General features: G+C 32.0%; 1 protein-coding gene across 7 annotated transcripts in view; it reads right to left on the reverse strand.

Annotated features, from left to right (window-relative positions):
- Positions 1 to 23,545, reverse strand: part of LOC117176429 — an 86,573-nt gene that overhangs the window by 18,158 nt on the left and 44,870 nt on the right. For 3 of the 7 annotated variants that reach the window (XM_033366695.1, XM_033366670.1, XM_033366690.1), the window contains exons 2-5: positions 15,883 to 17,216; positions 10,418 to 10,590; positions 3,945 to 4,181; positions 2,902 to 3,165 (exon numbers count right to left, since the gene is read on the reverse strand). In XM_033366695.1, the coding sequence (XP_033222586.1) occupies positions 2,902 to 3,165; positions 3,945 to 4,181; positions 10,418 to 10,590; positions 15,883 to 17,216 (2,008 nt within the window). Of the gene's footprint in view, positions 1 to 2,901; positions 3,166 to 3,944; positions 4,182 to 10,417; positions 10,591 to 15,882; positions 17,217 to 20,439; positions 20,729 to 23,545 lie in introns of those variants that run through there. The other 4 variants (XM_033366683.1, XM_033366676.1, XM_033366712.1 and 1 more) reach the window with 4 other exon arrangements.

Here is a 23,545-nt window from a genome sequence, read left to right on the forward strand (position 1 = left end):
TTCGGGACTGCCTGAAGTTTTTAGAAGATCTTGGATTCGTTTCCAAAATGCCTCATTTTCTTCAAAAAGGATCACAGCACACTACGATTGAAGCAAACGAATTAAGGCTCGTTACTAAAGTCCGATGGGTGGTTAAATGGGTCAATGGGTTGATAAAAACTTGGAGAGCCTTGAGTGATGTTTTTCCAAATAGTCAAATCCCGTACATCGGCGATTACGTCAGAATAGTATGTGCCCTTTGTAATGCTTTCCGACCTCCTAGAATTCATGATAATTCCGATGATCATCTGATCGCTGAACGAATGTTGCGATTGGCTTCGCAGCCTAATCGCCTGCAAGAGCGAGCAGATAAGGAAAACTGGGCTAAAAGGAGGACATCGTGGCTTCCTATAACGCAAGAGACACTACCTGATTTTCCTAGGTTAACTCTTGATGAATTGCGATACATCACACTCGGAGTATATCAGCTGAAGCAAGCCCAATCGTATACCGAGGAACATTTATCTGATGATGGAATGTACTCCCTTCTTGTCCACAAACAGGAGGAAGGCATTCTAAGAGTACAAATCCAGTCTTGGCATACATCTTCTAAAGTGTATAACTTATGAATAGAAACTAATCCTGGACCAAATCCGAGAAGTGGTTGGTACTGTCAGTGCAAAAGTGGTGCAAGAGTGGTAGGATGTTGCGCTCACATTGCCAGTGTTCTGTGGTATCTTGGTTACTCTAGATATAACCAAAACACTCCCAGACCTTCACGTGAATTCGAAAGTCACGTGCATGATGCATCGTGTTGGTCGGAAAATGAAGGAGAAGCAGCATCATCTTCAGATGACCTAACCAATTCAGACGAATAAGGCTGTTGCAGAGTGCCTAGTCTCTAACCTACCATAAGTTCTGATTGACTGTAAACTAATATACCTTTTCTTAGAAAAATGTCTCCAAGATTATTTCGATTATTTTATAGAAATTATTACTAATAAATCTGATAAAGTAGGACATTTTTACTCCTTTCATGATCACAAAACCTAATAAAGTATAAAAATGAGCCCTATTTTGAAGGCTAAGTACCTCGAGAAAAATGATGGCTTTAACATATGTTGTAACGCATACACGTGCGCAATTTTTGGACAAGTATGATCTTGCGTGAGCAATACTAACAATGTGAAACTTAGCATGATTTGAATGAAAGTGCGAAAACCCATGTAAAATACGAACTTAAAAATGACTATATCTTGAAATCAGATCACTCTCAGGAAAAATCCTTTTAAGGGGTTATGAGACCTAGTTAGATGAATAAAATAAAACATATTTGAGGCCAATCTGTAGATGGCCCCAAAACCGGCCTTATTGACCCTCCTCTTTTAATGCTCTTCGTTTAAACAAAAAAAAACGGTGGTCATGCTAGCTTAACGTTAAGCTAGCAGAACCACACATAGTAAAAAATTAATTTAAAAAAATTTTTTTGCTCTATAGTTTAGGGCTCATTTAGGGCTCGCTTAATACCCTATTGTCAAGTTTAATGCTCCGCAATTTTTCGGAAAGGCCTGTGGTCATGCTAGCTTAGCGATAAGCTGGCAGGACGACACAGAAAAAATGACTTGGACAATATTTCTTTGCACTATAATTTAGGACTCATTTAATGTTCCATTGCCAAATTTGATGCTCCGCATTTTTTTTAAACCTGTGGTTCTGCTAGCTTAACGTGAAGTTAGCAGTACTGCAAAGAAATATTGACAGTCATTTCTTTCTATGTGTAATGACCCAGTGGGCACAAAAGTCCTAAACGTTAAGATAGCTGAACCACCGTTTTTTTGTTTTAATGCGTAGGATCAAATTTGGCAATAGGGATTAAGTGAGCCCCAAATTACGGAGCAAAGAAATTTTAAGAAATTAATTTTTTTCTATGTGTGGTTCTACTAGCTCAACGTTAAACTAGCATGACCACCGGTTCTTTTGTTTAAATGGAGAACATTAAATTTGGCAATGGGGTATTAAATTAGACCTAAATTCCCTATAGGTTTTCAGTCCATTTTTGCAATGTGGTCCTGCCAGCTTAACGGGCCTCGGTTTTGGGGCTGGAGCAGGTGGGGAATTACCCAAATGGAGTGCAGTTTTGTAGAAAATGCTTCTGTTTTCACGCCTGAGCAACCGCCGCTCGGCAGGACTATATCAGGAGGTCTTAACTCTAGGACTCACTGTAGTTGCATTTTCAACAAAGTGGAATTTGTATCCAAGCAACATGATAAAGAATTATAAAGAATGATCATAGTTTAGCAATAAGTTTTATTGGATTCAAAACTATTTTCAATAATATTTTTATCAAAGTGAAAAAAGGGTATCTCAAATACTCCTTGTTGGAACGCCATTGTATTCAATAATGACTTTTAAGGTTGAGATTGTATTTTGAAGTGCAAGGTTCGCCCTTTAAAACTACCTTAGAACAGAAAAAAATGCAAGATCGACCAAAAGTTACAAGGCATCAAAATGAAAGCACCTAATTAATTTGCAGACCTAATATTATTAACTAACTGCTACATATTTCTACTCAAGGGTTGTAAAAATCCCTTCAGAGTCTCGCCCTCAAATTTTTGTCCTGTCATGCATCTCTGAAAATTTGCGATGAAAATTTATTGAACTATTTAAAATACAACGAAAAGTCGTTAATTTTATGCTTAAAAAGGTGTTTGTATAGTTAGGTATATAGTTAATATTAGCTTAACTTCTTATACAAAAATATATTCTTCTTTTCAGTTATAGCTAAACGAAAGATTTATCGTTTATTTACATGCATCAGTTTTATCCGCATTTCGCGGATTGTACACGTCAAAATTCTTCTCTTTTTTTTAGTGTATTTGACTAAAACCTCTGATATCCTTAATAGAAGAAAAGATAACTCACCTATTTCCTTGATATAAATCGATGCCTAGAACCTCCGTCAAGACTTGCCTACAGCTATTAATATCGCAGGCGGGGAAATACTGCTGAACAAAGTCGGGTAGAGTCATTAACAGTTCTTGATAAACATACGGTTTAAAGTTGATACAAGGCGCCATTTGTTCCATCACCAACGCCTTCTGCACTTGATACGGTTGAACTTGGCAGCTCCCCGTTGGATGAGTTTCTGCTATTGGTATTAATGGTTTTCGCCCTCTCGAATCCCTGCTGAAAGTTGTAGATATTTCCAGAATTGATCATTATTAATTCTACAGACACTCGTATTTGCATTATGCAAAATTCTCAATAATACGCGTGCCATCAAAGGAATCGATCACACCACAAACATCTATATAAAAAACATCAATATTGTAAAATTCTACAGCCAAATAAAGTCGCAAAATAAAGAAAATGACGTAACTCGACTTCGAATTTTCAAACCCGAAAAAAAGTTGAGAAAGTGAAGAAAAAAACCTGATTTGTTTTTGGTGGAATGCAATCTTCTTGGCAGTTAATTTTCACCACCACCAACATTAAAAAAAAAAACAATCTTAGACAAACAGGACAAAGACAAAGGAAATGTTGAGGAATGTGTGTCACCCTAAGGAATTAGTTTCCCCAACTTGAGACTCGCAATTCCACATCAGTGTTGCCAGATAGCAGATCGGCAGAGTCGGCGCAAAAAACTTTAAACGTATTTGGAGGTTCTTTGAATGTCTTTGTGCCCTCCAAAATACATTGAAACTCTTCTGCGCAAACACTCTCGGTCACAATCTGGGATTAGTGATTCACCTTCAGAAATATTATTCACAGAATAAAACTCGAGTCGGCGTAATCCGCCATTTTGTCCACCTCGCAACTTCACTTGTGTTTAAAATCTCTAAAAAATAGAGCTAAATCGTTTTGTTTGAACTCTATCTACTCGTTTAGATGGCACGCGTAAGTGTGTCGTGATTTTTTGGTGTCTGATGACCGTGGAAAGGAATCGAAAGGTAGTAAACTCTCACCCGGAACTGCTATTGCTGCTTCCGTTAACTGGAATAAGAGGCGGCGGGTATTTGTTATGCGAGGAATTGTGCACGGGCGGCGTGTGTCTCTGTTGATGCGGCAGCAGCGTCGGCGTCGACGTCTGCGGCGGCATCAGAGCCTGAACCTGCTCCGCACTCAGACCGAGCATCTGCGGATACGAGGTAGGGGCGTTCGGGACGCCCAGGCTCGTCGGCGTCGTATACGTTGTCGACACCCTGAAACGCAAAGCGTTCTTTGTCTCAGAAAATGTCGTGTTCCCGTGATTTTGGGGAACTTGATTTTCAGAGACTACGTAACGTATGAAGGGCAGATCTCTTCGTATGGAAATGATTATGGATGAGTCTCCAAACTGATCAACTGCCGCCCATTAAATTTAAAAGGATTAAAGGAATTCAGTGAGAACTTAGTAAAATTCGTATCCAAGAATATCGGCATTTTTCAACTATTTCCAAAAAATATCAATCTCGAGCATTTTCTCGTATTTTTATACAATTTCACAACGCAAAAACTCATAAAAAACAGATTAAAAAAATATATAATCCAAAACCAATAAATTTAAAACTTATTTTTGTACATGTTGAAGAGATGAAGCACTAGAAGAGTGTTTCTTTAAGATTTAGGTAATTAAAGAGATGTCTTTTAACTCATCCAACCATGGACTCACTTGCTCTTTTGCGATCCTTTTTAACATCCTTTAAAGTCAGCCTACCCCGTGACAGAAACTACTTTACATTGACTTAAACTGAACTTATTTTACAAGTTTTATTTTTCCTTAACTTAGTCGAAACATAAGTAAACTGATTTAAAACAAATTTATTTATAATTATTTTATTTAAGAGTAACTAAATTTCTAATATTCATAAACCTTTGGAACTGGTTTCAACCATTTTAATCAAGTTTAGTACGATTGTTGCCGCATCTAACAATATAACAAGTCTAATAAATTGTTAAACATTTTCTAAATTCAAAATTCTTTTTCTCCTACCCACGGATTTCGTATAAATAATAAAAAAAGTCTTTAGTGTTAAATATCAGCCAAATCAGTTAATATTTATATGAATGCAAAATTCTCGAGTTTTTTTCTGTCTGTATATAGCTTTAAGTCATTTTTAACATCTACCTGAAGTGCTGAACGTTCAAATGAACAAAATATTTTTCGACATTTCTGTTGTACCCATAAATATGGCTCTAACTGCAATTAAAATGATATTTTATAATTCTTTGTCAATAATAAATTATATCCAATATAAATTACCAAACATGTTAGTACTTTTCCTAGTTTGCAAAGTCATCATTAAAAAATTTCGTTCATTTGAACTTTCAAAACTTTAACCACATATTTTTAACAAATATTCAGGCGAGCTGATCCATGTTTAAAAGGCTTCTAAAATTAAGAAATACGGTACAAAATAATGAAAAGGGTATTGATAGATAGTTGAAGTTTTTACCTCAAAAGTGATGAAAACAAAAATGAAATAAAACATAAGAACCTCTCATAGGATTTTTACAACTACCAACTGATACAAATTTTTGCCAATAAACACGTTTAATAGTATGTTAAAGGTATAATTAAGCAATTACTTTCTTCGCGTGTTCAATCATTTTGAATATTATTTCAAATAAGTAGAATTTCAAGGGATAATAAAAATTTAAAGGAATTAGGTCCAAGATTGCTGAGATTTATTTTTAATTTCCAAACAGTACTATACGCAGGTTAAACCCGGAACAAACAATCCTGCTTCTAAATTTCTCGTTTTGAGAGTTGAAGCAATCTTGCTATGAAATTGAAAATGTTATCAACTTAAGTTTTTTTATTATGTCTTTTAATACCCAGGATAACCGTTTTAATCGGAGACAAAAATTCACACAGAAGTAGAACTCTTGAATCTTAAACTTTAAAAATTAAAGTTTAAACTTTTTTTTCTCGATAATTTTGTATTGAAATACAGAATATTTTTTTATCCAAATTCTCAATAATTTACACGTATAAATAGAAGCTAGTAACAATACTTCAGCTGAAATTTTTGTTATACAATGCAGTAAAACTGCCAAATTAAAATTTTTCAACTTTTTGTAAATTTTAGAGTTCAAAGATTCAGTGCCAAAAATATAAACCCACGTTATCATTGTCAATGCTTTAAATTTAAGAATCAATCTGAACACTTCTTAACCCTTTGAAGAACACATCAAATTCTTCGAAACTGAGTATATAAAGGTTTTTGAGGTCGCTGATTTCGAAAATGGGGTGAGATTTGAGGAATTTTTTAAATTCAAAATGGCGGACTAAAATTATGTACAAAATAAGAATGACTCGAAATGTTCACTCAGAGTGTTTCAAGGTCGATGAATAGGATTCTGTTGGCAGAACGAAATTCAAAATGGCGGATCCAATATGGCTGACTGAATTAGGGAAAAAATAGGAATTACTTGAAAATGTTCATTCAGGGGTTTTCAAGGTCGCTTGAATCCGCCAGCTTGGAATATGAATTTTAACATCAAATTAGGGGTCAGCGACTTCAGAAACCAAATCATGGTTTCGGCTGATTACATGCAAATACAATTATCCGCCATCTTGAATGCGCCAGCTTGGGTGATGAATTTTCAAACTGGACCTAATATCCATGATCAGCGCCATCGAAAACTAACAGAAGTAGGATTCCAGCAGATTTTGTAGGGATAAAATTATCCGCTATCTTGGAATATGAAATTTGGAATTTCAACCTTAGATTCGTGAACAGCAACCGTGAAAACCCCCAGACAGAAATCTCGTGAAAGAAATTCCATCTATGCCACTATGTCCCAAAGGGTTTAATCAAAAGCGAAGTTATTTTTATTTTAAATAGTTCAAAAATCCTAAAATTTCTTCGAACGGTTACTTCAAAATAACAAATGATTTTCAATCTTCCTAGAAAATGTTTTATTTTTCTGAAGCCTTTCCAAATTTGTAAAAAGCTTCTAAATTTTTTTATTCAAAATCTGCCAAAATCCATATTTTGTTTTAAATTAGACCATGGGCCATTAATTTTTTTTACAAATCTTTTGTACTTCTTGTAACTTCTAAATATCTCTTCAACATAATCAAATTTTTTCTACAAACAATAGGTTTTGAATTTCATTTATACAGCAAAATTCAGCAATTTAATTCACAAATAAAATTTTTTTAATAGAACAATCAGGAATTTTAAACAGTTTAATTTTTTATTGTTGAAGTATTCAAAACTGCATTTTAAAATTCTTTAAATTAAAAAGTACGCTTAAAAATTAAAATAGAAAATTCTTAAAGTGGAAGATTTTTTAAATACGCTTTCCTAACTGAATGATATTATAATTGAAAAAATAACAACTTAGTTAAATTTTTTCTCTAAATATTTGTAAAATTCCCGGTCAAAAAATGAATTCACTGTCATTTGTCCGTTTTTCTTTTCATGAAAATTCCCAGGCCAGCGGCCACTCTACATTTTACACATAATTGTATAATATTTTAACAGACGAAACAAAATAATCTATTTATTCATACTATCATAAAATATCAAAATCGACAAAAAAAATGATTTGGAGCTGTTTAAGGACAGAACGCGAGTTGGAGCTTTATACGGACTGAGCCAGAACTCAGTTTTGAATTGAATTTATATGGGAAAAGCATCAAATAAATGAAAACTTTTCGAATTTCAAATAGTGGATTATTGAAAATGGTTTATCTTAGAATGCGATGTAAATTTTTCAACCAAATTCTTTCAAGGATCGTTGACTCGCCACTATATTCTTTTTTCCATATATTCAAATATTGATACTTTTAATTCAATATTCGCCGCCGAAGTGCTGCCAATCATAGTCAAAATTCATATTTATAACGTTCTAATATCGTATCATTTTTTTGAGAGGGCTAGTGTTGGATGTAATAACGATCTCGTTGTATTTTTAGAAACCATTTGTTTTTTATATTGGAACATTTAGAATTAAATAGCATTCTTAATTTCTTTTACCTTCCATATATAGTCCATATAAATAAGATTAAATGAATGTTTTGTTCTTAGTTTTTGGCAAAATAAAAAATAATTTTCAGTTATTTCCACGAAATCCATCATAAAGCTATGCCGATATTCTTGTTAAACTATGCTAGGAATCCGGAAACTGTTTAACCAATGAAATCGAGCGCATGCTAGCTTATTATCGTTTAGTGAAGTATACGACTAATCGACTATTATACATTATGCGGGGACTCACCAGTCATCCTTCCCATAGGTTGGATAACTATACAAAAAAATCATACATTGTATGTACAAAAGACAGGAGGCGAGTGTGCAAGGTATCTACATAGCGAGTCAATGAAAGATGCGAAATATTGGAACATAAAACAAACAATAACATTTTTTGCTCTACACAAATAACACAAGACAAAAAAAATAAAAGCACTCTGCTGCAGTTTTATTGATAAATTCACTGACGAATTTCGCATCTTCATTTTCTTGGAAAATAAATCAGAAGTTATACAATTTAGAGGTAATAAAGAAAATCAGAGGCACGATTGATAACAAAACAGACTTTAATTAAATTCTGATGTTAAATTTTTGCTGATTACTGGTCAAATAATTTTTAGAAGACACAAGAAAATAACATAATTATTTTAAAACATACTTTATTCTATTTCAGGGTGTCTAGCAATTCTTAGGAAGAAAATTCAAGGTCTTTTCCAGGTTAAGAAATCAAAATTTTCCAGGGCTCCTTTTTATACAAATAATGAAATAAGCATTTGTCATAGATGTTAAAAATAAGCCATTTCATTTTTTATTGGCCAAAAAATTCTAAAGAAAGTCGAATCGTAAATAAAAAATTTTTCATTTTTTACGAACATAAGTCGTCTTTGTGAAATCTTTAGGAATCTTTTAAAATCTTTTTAATGTCTTCGAAATCATTGAAATCTTTGTGAAGTATTACAAACCTTAGTGAAAGCTTGAAATTTCGGTGAAATCGTTGAGAAATCTCTTGGCATTTTTCAAAGCATTTGTAAAATCTTAAAAATTTTTGAAATCTTTGTGAACTATCTCTTTAATCTTTGTTTGCGAAATCTTTTGTGTCTGTTTAAAATCATTGAAGTCTTTTGAAATCTTCTCAAATGTGTTGAAACCTTTTAAAATCGCTTAAAATCTTTAAAATGTTTAGAAATTCTTGAAATATTTGTTCGAAATCTTAGCGAAATGTTCCAAATCTTTGTGAATTCGATGGAATTATTTAAATTATTACAAATCTTAGTCAAATCTTTTGATATCTCCTAATAAATTTTAAAATTGTTTAAAATCTTTTGAAAGTTTGGAAATATTAGAAATGTGGTTTAATAAATCCTTTTTAAAATCTTTAAACACATTTGCAAGTTTTCAAATCTTTGTGAAATGTTCCAAATCTTTGGGGAATTTTTGTGAAAACTTTTAAATCTAGTGAACACGCCTTTTTTGAATGTTTGAAATCCTTGAAATCTTTGTGAAATATTTTGAAATGTTTATAAAATCTTTCTTGAATCTTTGTTTGGAAAATTTTGTGTATTCGTTGAAGTCATTGAATTATTTGAAATGTCTTGAAATCTTTTCAAATGTTTTAAATCCTCTTGAAATCGTTTCAAAATTTTGAAATCTTTAAAGTATTAAAATGTTTGTGAAATTGCTGTGAAATCTTTATTAAAATCTGGCGTGAAATTTTAAAGATATTTTAAAGATATTTAAAATATTTTGAAATATTTTGAAATCTTTAGAAATATTTTGTAACCTTTTGAAATCTGTTGTACACTCAAAAACCAAAGTGGTCAACCCCTCGAAAAGTCCGTTGTATGGCCATAGCTTATTCTAATTCTGAAACTGAATTAAGATTGAAATTTTAAACTAATAATTTTTATAATTCTTAGTTGAACACCTCAACAAAAAGTGCCTTCAAATATCTTTATTTATTCTGTAATAAACAAAAGATAAATTATATCTTCATGAATAAAAAAAGGTTCAGCAGAACGATTTTTTCTAAACGAGATGTTTCTTTCAAAATAGGCTAAAAGATTTAAATTACTCTTCGCATTTCGATAAAATTACTGTCTCAAAAGAAAAGAAAAAAGAATAACTAAAATTCAAGGTTTTCATGAAAAAATCAAGATTTCCAGGTTTTCAAGGTTTAAAAAAAATTCAAGGAGAGTTCCAGGTTTTCAAGGTCACTAGACACTCTGTATTTCTAGTTCTAGCTAACACTCTTTGACCAGTGTCAACAAGAAATTAAATGATATAAACAAAGAATTTAAGTCCGATTTGAATTTTCGAGAGGCATTAAGTCCCATGCTTCATGTGCATGCTGTGTCGCCCTCTATACTCTAAATTTATAAGCAAAGCGGATATTCTACAATGCATTGTTGAATTATAAAATTCAAGAAATTTGTCTCTTTTTTTTGTTCCTAATGATAGAAAGCAAATTAACTTACCCCATATTGGACTGATTGGATTGGGTAGCTCTAACAAGAGGGGGTGGTTGGACGTGAACTACAGATTGCATCGTCGTAGCTGGATAAACACCCGGATACTGTGCTGTTCCGCCACCACCCCCTCTACTCCTCGATTGTTGCTGTGTGTAGGTATTTTTCGCAGTCGTCATTTGCTGCAAATCATCATTAAAGAAAACGGTCAAACTATGAAATTAAAATAAAAAGTAACAGTGCCTCATGCGCCATCAATTTGATCCCATTTCCTCAAACATAAAATAAGATACTCGCGACGTGCAAGTTCCAAATTCAAATTTAGAAATTAGAAACAGCATAAAATAATCTTAACATTTTAAAAAACACTAGTCTTTATAAACGCTAATTTATAGATATTTTCCTATATAAACGGCAAAATACTTTTTACGAATTTTAAAAATAAAGATACGACAGCGATAGGAAATTTATCAAATATAACAATGTATCCAAACTTTACGCGGGGAATTTGGAAACCTATAATTGTCCATGACCTGAACTGACTTAAGTCAGTGATTGAATAGTCTTCAGTTGACTATAAATTGCGTCAAGTGACTCAGACAAGAAAAACGTTGGAAGACCATTCATTTGTTAAACTACCTTCCACTAGTAATAATTATTATCGTAAACTAAACTCGTCCTGTACAGCGCTACAGACGTTCACACAAGCTCATTTGTAAGATTTTCTTTTTATAAGCTTTACCCCTTTTTATTTACACCGATCCACTTCAGAATATTTAGTCTGATTTATTTGCCTCTATTCAGAAGCGCACGTTCCGAAACAAACATTTGTTGTTTTTTTTTTTTCATAATTTATGTAACTTCTTCCGACAAAGTTATAAACTATCGTATGTCAAATACTCTACTGCATACATCGACATAGTAGCGACTGGAAATCCTCACGGCAAAGTAGAGAACTAAAACGAAAATTGTAACTGTCGAACAGTTGATTAGAAAAATAAGTATTCTTTCGGCGTTTTTCTTGACGATGCCTTCAGTCATTTTTTAACAAAATACATGATTTTTCAATGAACTAGTTGAACTCCGAATTAAAAAAGACAAATTTTCAGCCGAACTGTTGAATTTTGAATGAGAAAAGATTAATTTTGAAACAAAAATGTAACAGTTAAATTTTCCGTTGGAAAAATTAATTTTCAAGCAAACTGATAAATTTGAACTGAAATTATGAATCTTCAACTGGAACAGGTGAACTTTATATTTATTATAAAGATTAATTTAAAAAGACGGATTTTCTACAAAGTATATAAATTTTAAAAGTTTAATTTTTATATAAAAAATATAAATTTTAAACCAAATCGTTGAATTTTCCGCTCAAAATCTAATTCTTAATAATAAAAAAAACGGATTTTCAACAAATAGTTCAATTCTCTACTGTAATTGCTAAATTTTTAGTTAAAGAAATGGTTTTCAAAAAAGTAGTTAAACTTTCAAAAAGTGGTGAATTTTCAATTGAATAGATGAATCTTCAAACAAAAAATTTAATTTTTAACAAATGAGTTAAAATTATAACCGCAAGTAGCTGGATTAAAAAAGAAATCGCAACGAACAATGTAACAAAATTTTCTATTATAAGTCAGAAAAACTCCAAAAAATTCTTAAAAGTACTTTTTTTTAATTTCGAAGAGGGAACTTTTAAATTGTGACGCATTCCGACTTGGAACACGGAGTTTTGAAACTCCTTTCTTCAAAATCCGAATTAGAATTCTTTTGAAAAATTGTCGTTCCATGTCGAAATTTTCCTGTTCCAAGTGAAATTATAATTATTTACGGAAACTCCCTGTCCTAAAATAAAAACGATAATTACTTTCTAAAATTCACTGTTAAAGTCAGAATTAGTAGGCGAATAAAGAGATAAATTCATTTTTTGAAAAAATTGAGATGAGTGCTTCCGTATGTTTGGAATATCAACAATTTGATTATCAAACTAATCAGCAAGAAGCATCTCACAGAGAAGAAAATAGCGATGACTTTAATTTTGATGCTTCTATTCGAATTAGAATTTAGAAAGCTTTGATAAATCATAGTAAAATATATTCTTAAATATATTAGCAACATCGACTAATTAATGATCAAATAATAATAAAAACGCTCATTTCTGAAATTTGGCCCGAAAGTCCACGAATTTGATTTAAAAGACATACAAATTTTTATTTTCAAGCAAAAATATTGCATTTTTAACGATATAGATGAACTTGTAACCAAATTGATGAATTCTCAACCAAAAAGATTTATTCTCTACCAAAAACGACGATATTTTCAACGAAATAGTTGCATAGCATAGTTGCAAGCATAATGATGAATTTTTAACTAGAATTGAGAATGATGAATTTTCAACTGGAATATACGAAATTAATAGTCAACCAAGCAGTTTTATTTTCAACCAAAAATGAATTTCCAAACCAGAAGATTAATTCTCAAACAAAGTAATTATATTTTATACTGAAAAAAAAAGATTTTTTAACAAAATACATGAATTCTCAACGAAATAGTTACATTTTCATCTAAGAAAACAAATTTTTAACGATATAGTGAAATGCTAAGCCAAAAATATGAAATTTCCACTAAAACCATAAAACTATAACTGAAAATTACGAATTTTCAATAAATTACATCAATTTTCAACTAAAAAAGATAAATTATAAACCAAAAATTTAATAGTTAAATTTTCAATTAAAAAGAATAATGTTCAACCAAAATTTTTTGTCAATAATTACATTTTTAAACAAAGCGATGAATTTTTAACTAAAATGATGAACCTTCGACTGGAAAAATTGAATTTTAAACCAAAAAGATTTAAGTTTAAACTGAAAAAATTAAATTTTCAATAAAATAATTGATTTTTGTAGCAAAAAAACGATTTTTTAACAAAACAGTTAACTTTTCAAACAAAGTGATGAGGTTTCACTTTTAATTATAATTAATTCATTTAAAAGAGTTTCAACAAAATGCATCAATTTTGAACCAGATCTTCAATTTTCAACTAAACGCGATATATTTTCAAACAAAACTAGAGTAGTTAAAATTTCAGTTGAAAACATTAATTTCAAAGAAACAAAAGAAAACAAATTTTTTAAAAATTGTTAAATCAAATCATATATTTTTACAAATAAACAATCATCTTTATTCAGGGTGTCCGTTTTAATCGAAGAAATAAATTCACGGTCATTTCCCGGTTTGGAAACATTTTTCACGGTCCACGAAATTAAAAAAAAATCAAACTATATTCTAAACATTTTCCCATTTAAAGTAATAAACAATAAACATCAAATTAAAGCATTCAAAGTGGAACCCTTGAATTCCAAACTTTTAAAATAAAGTTTAAAAAAGTTTTTCAATTTAAAAATGGTGTATTCAAATTCTAACAAATGTACACGTACAAAATGTAAGGTACTAACACTTTTCAATTTAAAAATGTTAAATGAAATTCAAATAAACTGTAAAATTTGGAACTTTTATAAATTATAGAGTTCAAAGATTCAAATAAGGTTCCAAAAATATAAATCCACGTTAACTTTTTCAACATTCTAAATTAAAGAATCAAACAATAAACTTTAAAAAATTTTCAAAATTATATTATTTTAAGTAATTTTAAGCTAGACAAATTAACAATGGTAAAAATTTTTTCTTAATTTAACAGTTTTTAAATTAAAAGTTAAATTATTTTGATTTTAATTAGTTTAGACATCCTTTACAAGCTTTAAAATCTTATTTCAGAATCTTGAGAAATCTAGAAGTAGTTTTGCATTTTTCCCAATTCAAAATAATCTTTTTAATTGTTTTCGGAACTTTTAAATATATTTTAAAATTAATTGAATTTTTTCTATAACTTTTAGAACATCCTGAAAAGTAAAAAAAAAATCTTTAAAATTTGAATTCATAAATAATAATAGAACACTTATTATTTGTAAAAAATTTTTTGCAGGATTTTCCAAGAATTCCAGGACAAATTCGATTATTTTTAAAATATATTCAGAAGCTTAAAAAAAATGTTAAAGCACTTTATTTAAATTACTTGAAATCATTTCAGTTTTTTAATTAATTTTGAATCTTTTCAAAACTTCTAAATATCTTTTAAAATAACTCAATATTTTTCTTCAAATGTTAAGTGTTAAATTGTTATTTATACGTCAAAATTTAACAATTTCACTTACAAATTAAACACTTTTCAAATAGTATAATTAAAATTGTAACGCTAAAAGTTTAAAAGCTCTTCGAAATTCTAGAGATCCAAGGATTTCTATGTAAAACAATTCAGTTTAAAATTGCTTTCTTTTAAATATTTGGTTTCAATTTACTTGTCTTAAATGAACAGGGAAATATTGGTAAATATTAAATATTTATTCTTTTTCTAAATTAAGAAAGTTCAAATTAAATGGGTTAAAAGTTCAATAATTTACGTTTAATCAATATTTTTAATTTAATAGAAACCTTTAATACGATTAGATTATCATGGAGTTATTTTTAAGTTGAAAAAAGTTAAACGCACGTTTACATTTTTTAATGGAAAAAAAAAGTTAATAGAAATAATATGTTAATACATTTATTTATTCAATTTAATGTAAAAAAATAATATAAAGGAAGACCTGAGACTCTGAATTAAAAATATTTTATTTCTAAATCATGAAAATTTTTATTTAAAAATAAAATTATCGGAATAAATGATATATTAATGTCAAACCTTATCAAGACTTTTGGTTTGAAAGAGTTACAGATCCACTTCTTAAATAATTTATTTATATTTACTTCATTTATTAATTGCACTTTAATTATTTAAAAAACTGTTAAGATCGAACTTGGGCAGATTTTTCTTCTGAAAATTCTTACAATTCCCGGTTTCCCGGTCCAGCGGCCACCTTGTTTTTCATAAAAAATCATGGATTTTAAAAGCTTCTAAGTTTTAATGTTTTAAGCCGTTAAAACCGCACTTTAAAATTCTTTAAATTAAAATATATGCTTAAAAATTAAAATGGAAAATTGTTTAAGTGAAAGATTTTGGAAATTAAGTATTCTAAACTGAATGATGTAATAATTTATAAAAATCACAATTTAACAAATTATTTAAAAAACGGTTCACATCAGAGATGAACAAAATTTGTATTCTAAAATTTTTGCAAAATTCCCGACCAAAAAATTAATTCACCGTTGTCATTTCCCGGTCCAGCGGCCACCATATTGTTCCATTTTATATTGCAATTAAAAAAGAAAGCACGCTCTCGAAAAAATTCCCTGACATTTCCAGGTTTGGTAGACACTCTGATACACTGACTTCAAGTGACTTCAGTAAGCTGTCCACCTTTACTTTACAAAACAGATGAACCCCTCGCCAACCTCAATATTGACCAAAATCGAATCTTCTAGATGGCACATAGGGCATTAATATTTCGTATGAAAATATAATTATTTTTGCAACTCACGTTGTGTGTACTAAGTGCAGAATTGGGCATCCTAATGATCTGATTGGCCTGCGACACGAGAGCCGCTTGGAACGTCGGCTGTGTACTGACCAATCCTGACCAACCGTTAACCGCCGTCTGCACTGCGTTAAGAGCTGCAAAATCCCTCTGAGAAATTGGTTGCGCAATCGTATTGCCCCTGACGGTGGAGATCGTCGGCGACGATGGATGTGTCGCGTGTGAAATTGGAGTTCTCAGCTGCGTGACCCTCTGAAGGGTTGCGTTCGGCCTCTGCATCATATTCTGCATGGGCTGAGCCCTGACTATTGTATTCTTCGCCACGTTGTTCTGTGTCTGCTTCGAAGCCGGAGGCGTTGGTGGTTGCTTTGTCCATCCTCCACCTCCTCCGCCACCTTTACTGTTCACAATTAGCTGCGAGTCCATTACCTTGCTGGGCCAATAGTCCTCGAACCCGGTACCGGGGGGAAAGTAACTTTTAATGTCACTCAGACTAATGACTGAGCAAGTCTCGCTCGCAAAGAGTTCGTTCCGAATTCCCTGCACCTTGCAACAAAACTTCAGGTATGACAGGTCCCAGCCTTCGAGTTTTTCTGCCTTCAGCTTCAGGTTGTCCGTTTCGCCCTCAAAATAGAAGAGTGGCACGTATTTCAGGCCGTCCTTGACAGTGTAGGGCACCACAGACTCCTTGTTGATTCGGATGAAGCCGCATTTGTCGGATGGGGCGCTTCGATTGCTGGCGGTGAGTTTTGTGTAGCAGACATCCAGAAAGGCATAAAACTCCTTGGCATCAGCGAGCCTGACAACCAGGTCTTTGCAAGTGAACTGATCGCGACCAAACTGACTCTCACAGTGCTTGGTGTTGATCTCGTTCAGGAGTTTGCTCTCGGCGTCCGTGATGTAATAGCTGCGGATGCAGGTGCAACTGTAAATATCAGAGTGAAGGTAGCTCAAGTACTTGTTGAGGAGCTTCGACTCAAGGATTCGCACGGCACAGAATTTTTCGCCGGCACGGAAGATGTAAGGAATGTGGGTCTCGTCGAAACTGACCCAGCCAAAACGACCTCGTTGACTCTCGTCGTCCAAGGGCACTTTGCCTTCTTTCGCTTGAGATGTGTCTCCAGCGCGCTTTGGAGTCGAACCCACCGTTACAGTATTGGTGTTGTTATTGAAGTACAACAAACCCTGCAGGTTCGTCTGCAAGGTAGCCTGCCGTTGGCCGGTCGTCGCCACACTTGGTGACATTTTCGCCTTGTGTGCTTCCACCATCTTGGCTGCCAGCTCCCTGATTTCGGCCTCATCTGGACGCTCTTCTTTGACCGGAACTTTGAGCGAATCTGGAAGAAGAAAATAAAAGTAGATCAGCTATTTGCCAAAGTAGGTGCATGAACGTATTTTGGACGAATGGCTGATCGCTTGGTCTGCTTTGGTTTGCAACTTGTCTATTGGTGGATTTTTGAATCAGCATAATTGTATTATAATATAATTATTCAATCATTCTTTTGTCTTTCTGTACAATTTCAAGGAAGAAACAGAAAATATATGGCACTTTTGAAAATTGCAATCTTCAACTAAACTGAATTTTGGAAAATAAATGCTGTTACATGGTTGAAAATACGAATCAGAAGAAAAAACCGCTGACGAATTCCATTCATTTTGACAGACATCATTTGTTTTTAAATGTTGAATGAATAACTTTTCTATTAATAAAATTATCTGATAAAAGATTTGAGTTCTGGAGGAAAAGTGTTTTCAACTCAATTTTCACAAAACTAGACGTTTTGAAAACCCCCTATTCTATTTGGTTAAAAATACTTGGTAGATACTGTGAAAAAAATGTATTTTTAGTGGAGACATTTGGTAACTCTATTTGATTTTTCTAGTAAGACATACAAAATAAATAAATGATTATTTGATGTTTCAAACAAAGCTTTCGCAAAATACTTCACGCAAATCATAAGTTTATCTTCAACTTCAATGAGACCTATTCTATAATAATCATATTGCCATAAGCCCGATAAAAAAGTAGGTTATGTTAACTTAACCTTAAAGCAGTCGCCCGAGGTTTGAGTACATTTAAACTGATTCCTTATTATTCACAGCGCTCAACAGATGCAATTAAAAGAAAGGCCATAAAATTAATTAATTTTTGTCTAACTATTCTATAAAGACACCCAATTTTTTAGATTGATTGAATAATTAAATTAAATCATAAGTGTTTCTCAACCTGCGGGATATTTATAAATATTTTTAAACATTTAAAAGCATTTAAAAAATGCTGTTGATGATATTTAGTAATTTTTCATTTGAAATTTTTAGATTGAAACAGAAGCGTGATTTCTTAAGGAAGCCATCTCAAATTTGACTAACTTTTGCTTTAATTCGAGTACTTTACTGAGATCATTTTATAAACAATTTATTATGCAAAGAAAAATTGGAAAATGCGTACGGTTTAAAATGGTCGACTTTTTGGCAATGATGCTTATACAATGAAGCATGTTCTAATACAATAAGGCATTAATGACCCTTAAATAAAATCCAAATGTGAAATTAATTGAATACCTCTTTCTAACCATTTTTTCTATCCATAAAAAGAAGCGAGGTTGGGGTAACCAAGTTTATGAGATAAAAAGGATTATTAACATTTACTTTTAAATAAAACCAAACCAAATATTTAAACCCGCCAAATTTGCATGCAGAAAATTGCACTGATTTTTCGTTGCAAACTCATACAACCCAATTGTTTTTTATTATAAAATATGACATTTATTTTAAAAAATTCGATTTTTAGTGAAAAAGCCAACTGAATCCATAACACATGGCGGGGTCAACTTTGCACCCGGAAATCTCGAATCGATCCATTCGAGCGTCCCCACGTCAAGTTTGAGGTTATGTTAAGTCTTGCCGTCCATGTTAAACGATGGTGAATTTTGCACGATATCCTCGTAAGAAAAAATTATATCAATCAATTAAAAAAAAATACTGTTCACACTTGGCAATACAAATTTCACTTTATTGAATAAACAACTATTCAAAATATACAACAGAAGAACACAATACAAGAGAAGAAATTTTTGGTTTAAACCTTCGACAATCGTTTAAAACAATTTTATTTTTGCACAAATTAAAATATAATTCGGGGAAGTCGAAAAAGTATGATATTTTATCTAAAAGAAAAAAAAATTATTTAAAAAAATAAAAAATTTGATATATACAAAATTCAACATAAGATCCAAAGTCAGTACTTCATTTTGACACCACCATAAGTTGAGTGATTTCCATAAGTGCTGCACAAATAAATGGTCAAACTAATCTATTGATTATTTTTATCTGTACAAGGTATCCACTTGAATAGGAAAAAATTCTCGTTCATTTTCCGGATTTCCCAGTCATAAAAATTTTCAAATTCTCACCTTCAAATTTGAATTAAAAAATAAATCCAAATCAAATATGCTTAAATTCAAAGCTTTTCAAAAGACAACCATTTTTAAAATGATTTCTAAACTGCTCGATTAGAACGTCTTTTAGAATTATTCATTTTCAAAAGCACAACTTGTAAATTATTCAATATTGACGACCTTGAATCTAAAATTGCTCAAGTTAGAAGTTCTCCAATTTTCAATTGCACAATATAAAACGTCGTAAATCCAAAAGTATTCAAATGGGTTGGGATTCACTGTTTAAAACTGATAATTTGCAAATTTAAGCTATTGAGAAACAGTGTAAAAGTGTCTCAGTTTTCAAAATATATTATTAGAATTCAACAGACCTTTAAATTAAGCTAAAAAACATTGAAAAATATTTACTAATTCTGGACTTTTTAAAAATAATTATAACAAAAGAAAATTCAAATTTTAACTATTTGGGCAATATCTTCTTTCAGGTGGAACATAATGCCATGTTCGTTGACTGAAATTTGGCAACATTTTAATATTGTTGTCAATTTTGACACTTACACAAATCACGAAAAACAGGTGAACACTCAATTTATGCCAGTAGCGTAGTATTAAAAATGTTTTTACTCCTTTCCCACATTTTCTTTCAAAATAGAACTATTAAAAATTAGAAATATTGTTTGCGTATTATAAGCATACTGAATATAGTAATCAGAACTTGAATCCAACAACTTTAACGAACAAAATTTTTAAAAAATTACATACCAGATTAAACAAGAATTTTTTTTATATAAACCGGCAATTATAATTCTGGCATAAACTCTCGAAATCGTGAAAAAGAAAACAGATTTTCAACAAAAGTTGAATAGACCCTTTTGAAACTTGATAAATTCAACCAGACCTTCCACCAAACCAAACGCACGTTTTTCTAAAGTTCGAGGTTATGGCCCCGGATCCGAGGGAATCGACAAATGAGGATGCGCGGAGAGACGCGATTGGTCGATTCCGTCCGCTCCGGGGGCAAGGGATCCTCGTGAAACCGAAATTCGGCGAAAATCACATTTTTTCACAACACCAATAACTCAAAGGAATTTGCAGAACTTGACTCGCAAATAGATTGGCCAGGAAGCGGCTGTTGATCAGGTTTTTCGTATTATCTCTATACCTCCGACGCCCGGCGAAGCGTTGAGGACTCCACTGCACCCTGCCGAGGACAACGCCATTATGCCAGGCGGACCTGGCCTTCGTGAGACTGGGATTTCCGGTCTTCCAGGAAGTCGTGCGGCGACATGGAGCCGCTTAGCTTGAGCTGCGAGGCACACTGGAGTGCATCCCGCGACGAGATGCTAGGGACCGCGAAGAAGACGGAACCGACGACGGCGACGGCTACAACGAGGACGACCACAACCACGGAGACTCGGCTTTTGCCCCAGACTGTACCCCGTGCACCACCACACCACGACTGCCAGTGCCACCACCAGCCATGCCACTGCCAGGCCTGGCGCTACAACTCCCGGGCCCTAACCACGACTACAAAATTCCCACCAGGGAGGAACATAGTTCACAGTTCACCCGCGACTACGCTCAACATGCCACACTGTGCCACCCTAGTTTCTAATCTGCTTCCATGCACGGTGAGCCCCAACCAACTTTAACCGAAACATCCTTGAAGTTATATGATATTTATTAGATACTGTTTTATCTTGCCATTTTATTTTTTTATTATTGTTTCATTTTTAAAATCACGCCAGCATAATTCAATTACAACCAGTGATGAACCGGCGTTTAAGAAAAATTGCCACCATTTTTGTCATGAAAAAAGTTTTTTTTTCAAATATACAAAAACCTCTAGTATAGATTATACAGCTCTAATTTTGGAAAATAATTTCTTAATACTTTTTTACTCAGCTTTTAAGCAAAAAAAGGCTATTATATGCAAGTCCTAGAAACTAAAAAAATAACAATTAAAATGGTGCGTTTTTTTAAAGTGCTCCCACGACTTTTCCAACTGCATATCGAAAGTATCCAAACATTCGAGGAGAAAAATTTGCAAAAAAACCAATAATATTGTTTTTTAACAATCATTATCATGAAAACCCCCTTATAATTTCACAAACAATATTGTAAAACTGTTTTCATTCTATATTTAATTTTTAGCAATCCCTGAGTCAAAATTTTTATTACATTTTTTGTTATGATTAAAACATTTTATTTTGATAAAGCGCTCACGAATATTTTTTTTGCGCATACTATGCCAGGATAATATTCCCCCCAAAAAATTCTTGTAATATCCTTTTTAGGTTCAAGTTGGTTGATGCTCACCCTGCATGGATAAATGGCTGGCCGGCCATAAACAATGGTGTCAATTTTTTACTGCCCTCCCCACGCCCCCGAGGACGACAATAATTTTGAACAAAAAACAATTCATTTTGAACATTTTAATCTTCTATCGAAAAATATGAATTTTCAATGAAAATCATGAATCTTCAAACAAACGAATTTTTTTACAAAGCAGTGAAACTTTTAAACAAAATAGTTCATTTTTGAACCAAAAAGATTAATTATTAACGAAAAAAATTTGTAAGATGCGCGGACACACCCTCATTGGGCGCTACGCGCGCGCGGCACTTCGCGCCAAGTTCGAGCGCGCGGATGTCGCGCTCGTTTTCACACGTTTAATGCGTACACTTTAACTACATGTTTACAAATATAAATATTATATCTTAAATCGAAAACTGCGATTTGAAGTTCTGAGGAATTAAGGCCATAAATTGAAACAGAATTTTTTTTCCTTTTGTTTTAAAAGAAGTTTCTCAAAGCACCTACGGCTTTGACGATTACATTCTCATTACGATACTCGCGCTCGATAGTTTGTATCCAATTGAAAAACTTTATCAACAAAATATTTTTTAAATCTTGTTTAAATCTATTGAAAATAACGCGTTAAACCTACGGATATCATAAAAACAAAAATGGCATATTTTTGAAAATGATTTAACTTTTTGAATCTTTGTCTAATTAAGAAATTTGATGAGAATAGTTTCGAAATACATATATTTTATATCCAGTACAAGTTTGGATTGATTAAAAATGTCATTAGGATCATTTGCAAGTCTTTTTGCCGCGTACCAGAAAATTTGTAAAACGGATACAATTTTTTTTTTCTTCAAATTTTGAAAAAGTTTTAACTTTTTAAATTTTTGTCAAATTGAAAAATGTAACTGCGATAGTTTCTAAATATATTTAATGTATAGTGAATAATTTAAATGAAATTTCCTAATCAATCAGAAAAATATTTTTTTCTAATTTTCTGAACATTTTCAAAATCTTTAAAAGTATATAACTTTTCTAATTTTCATCAAATTCGAAAATTTTATTTGGATAATTAGCCAGCGTTCTAGTCAGCAATAAGAATCTTTGACAAAAATGTCTAAAATTTGCAGAAGAAAAACTTCTCAAATTTTGAAAATGCTTAAATTTTGTTATTTTGGTTGGAAATATTTGTTTCGCGAACTTAGCCTTCATTTTTCCAACCTTAAAAAGTGTATCAAGGACTGACTCGATTGGACAAATCCTTTTAAAGTCAGCGTGCCTACAACATTAAGGTAACCATACATACATAGATACACCGACAAAACTTTATGATTTTCGGACTCTTGTGATTGCCGAAACGTAAAGTTCCGTCTAATATGTAAAAAAATCATTAATGCTTCCTCTATAAGAAGCAAATACATTTGCTAACGGGAAGCAAAGTGTTCGTGAAATGAGAACCATATAATTTTAAATACAAATAAAGAGTAAATACTTGAGATCGAATTCACAGATAGTTTAATTTAAATAATGTGATTTGTTTATGAAATAAATGAAAATATGTATTTCAGATGATTTTTATAACTATTTATGTACTATTGTTATTTATAATACGAGGGAAAGCTAAGCGGTGTTAAGACCATCGCGTTTTCTATTAGAAAAAATGATAATTTACTCAATCGGTTGTAAATTGTTTTTCTAGAAAGATTGGTTGGTTCTCCTTTAAAACTGGTTTGACTGCACATGGCACCGTCTAGATTTTTGCACTTCAATAGAATTGATTTCACTGGTTACACTGTTAGATACTCGGTTCAAGCTTTTTATTATTTTGCTTTATTATACTATTAAAATCGCTTACTGATACCCACCAGTTACAACTATGTGGCGCTGTTGTCGCTACACAACATGCCTAACTTTTATACCCCTTCAGCATAAAATAATTATCTATACAATTTTGCCCT

This window comes from Belonocnema kinseyi, chromosome 1 (genome assembly GCF_010883055.1).
Source record: "Belonocnema kinseyi isolate 2016_QV_RU_SX_M_011 chromosome 1, B_treatae_v1, whole genome shotgun sequence".
Classification (NCBI taxonomy): domain Eukaryota; kingdom Metazoa; phylum Arthropoda; class Insecta; order Hymenoptera; family Cynipidae; genus Belonocnema; species Belonocnema kinseyi.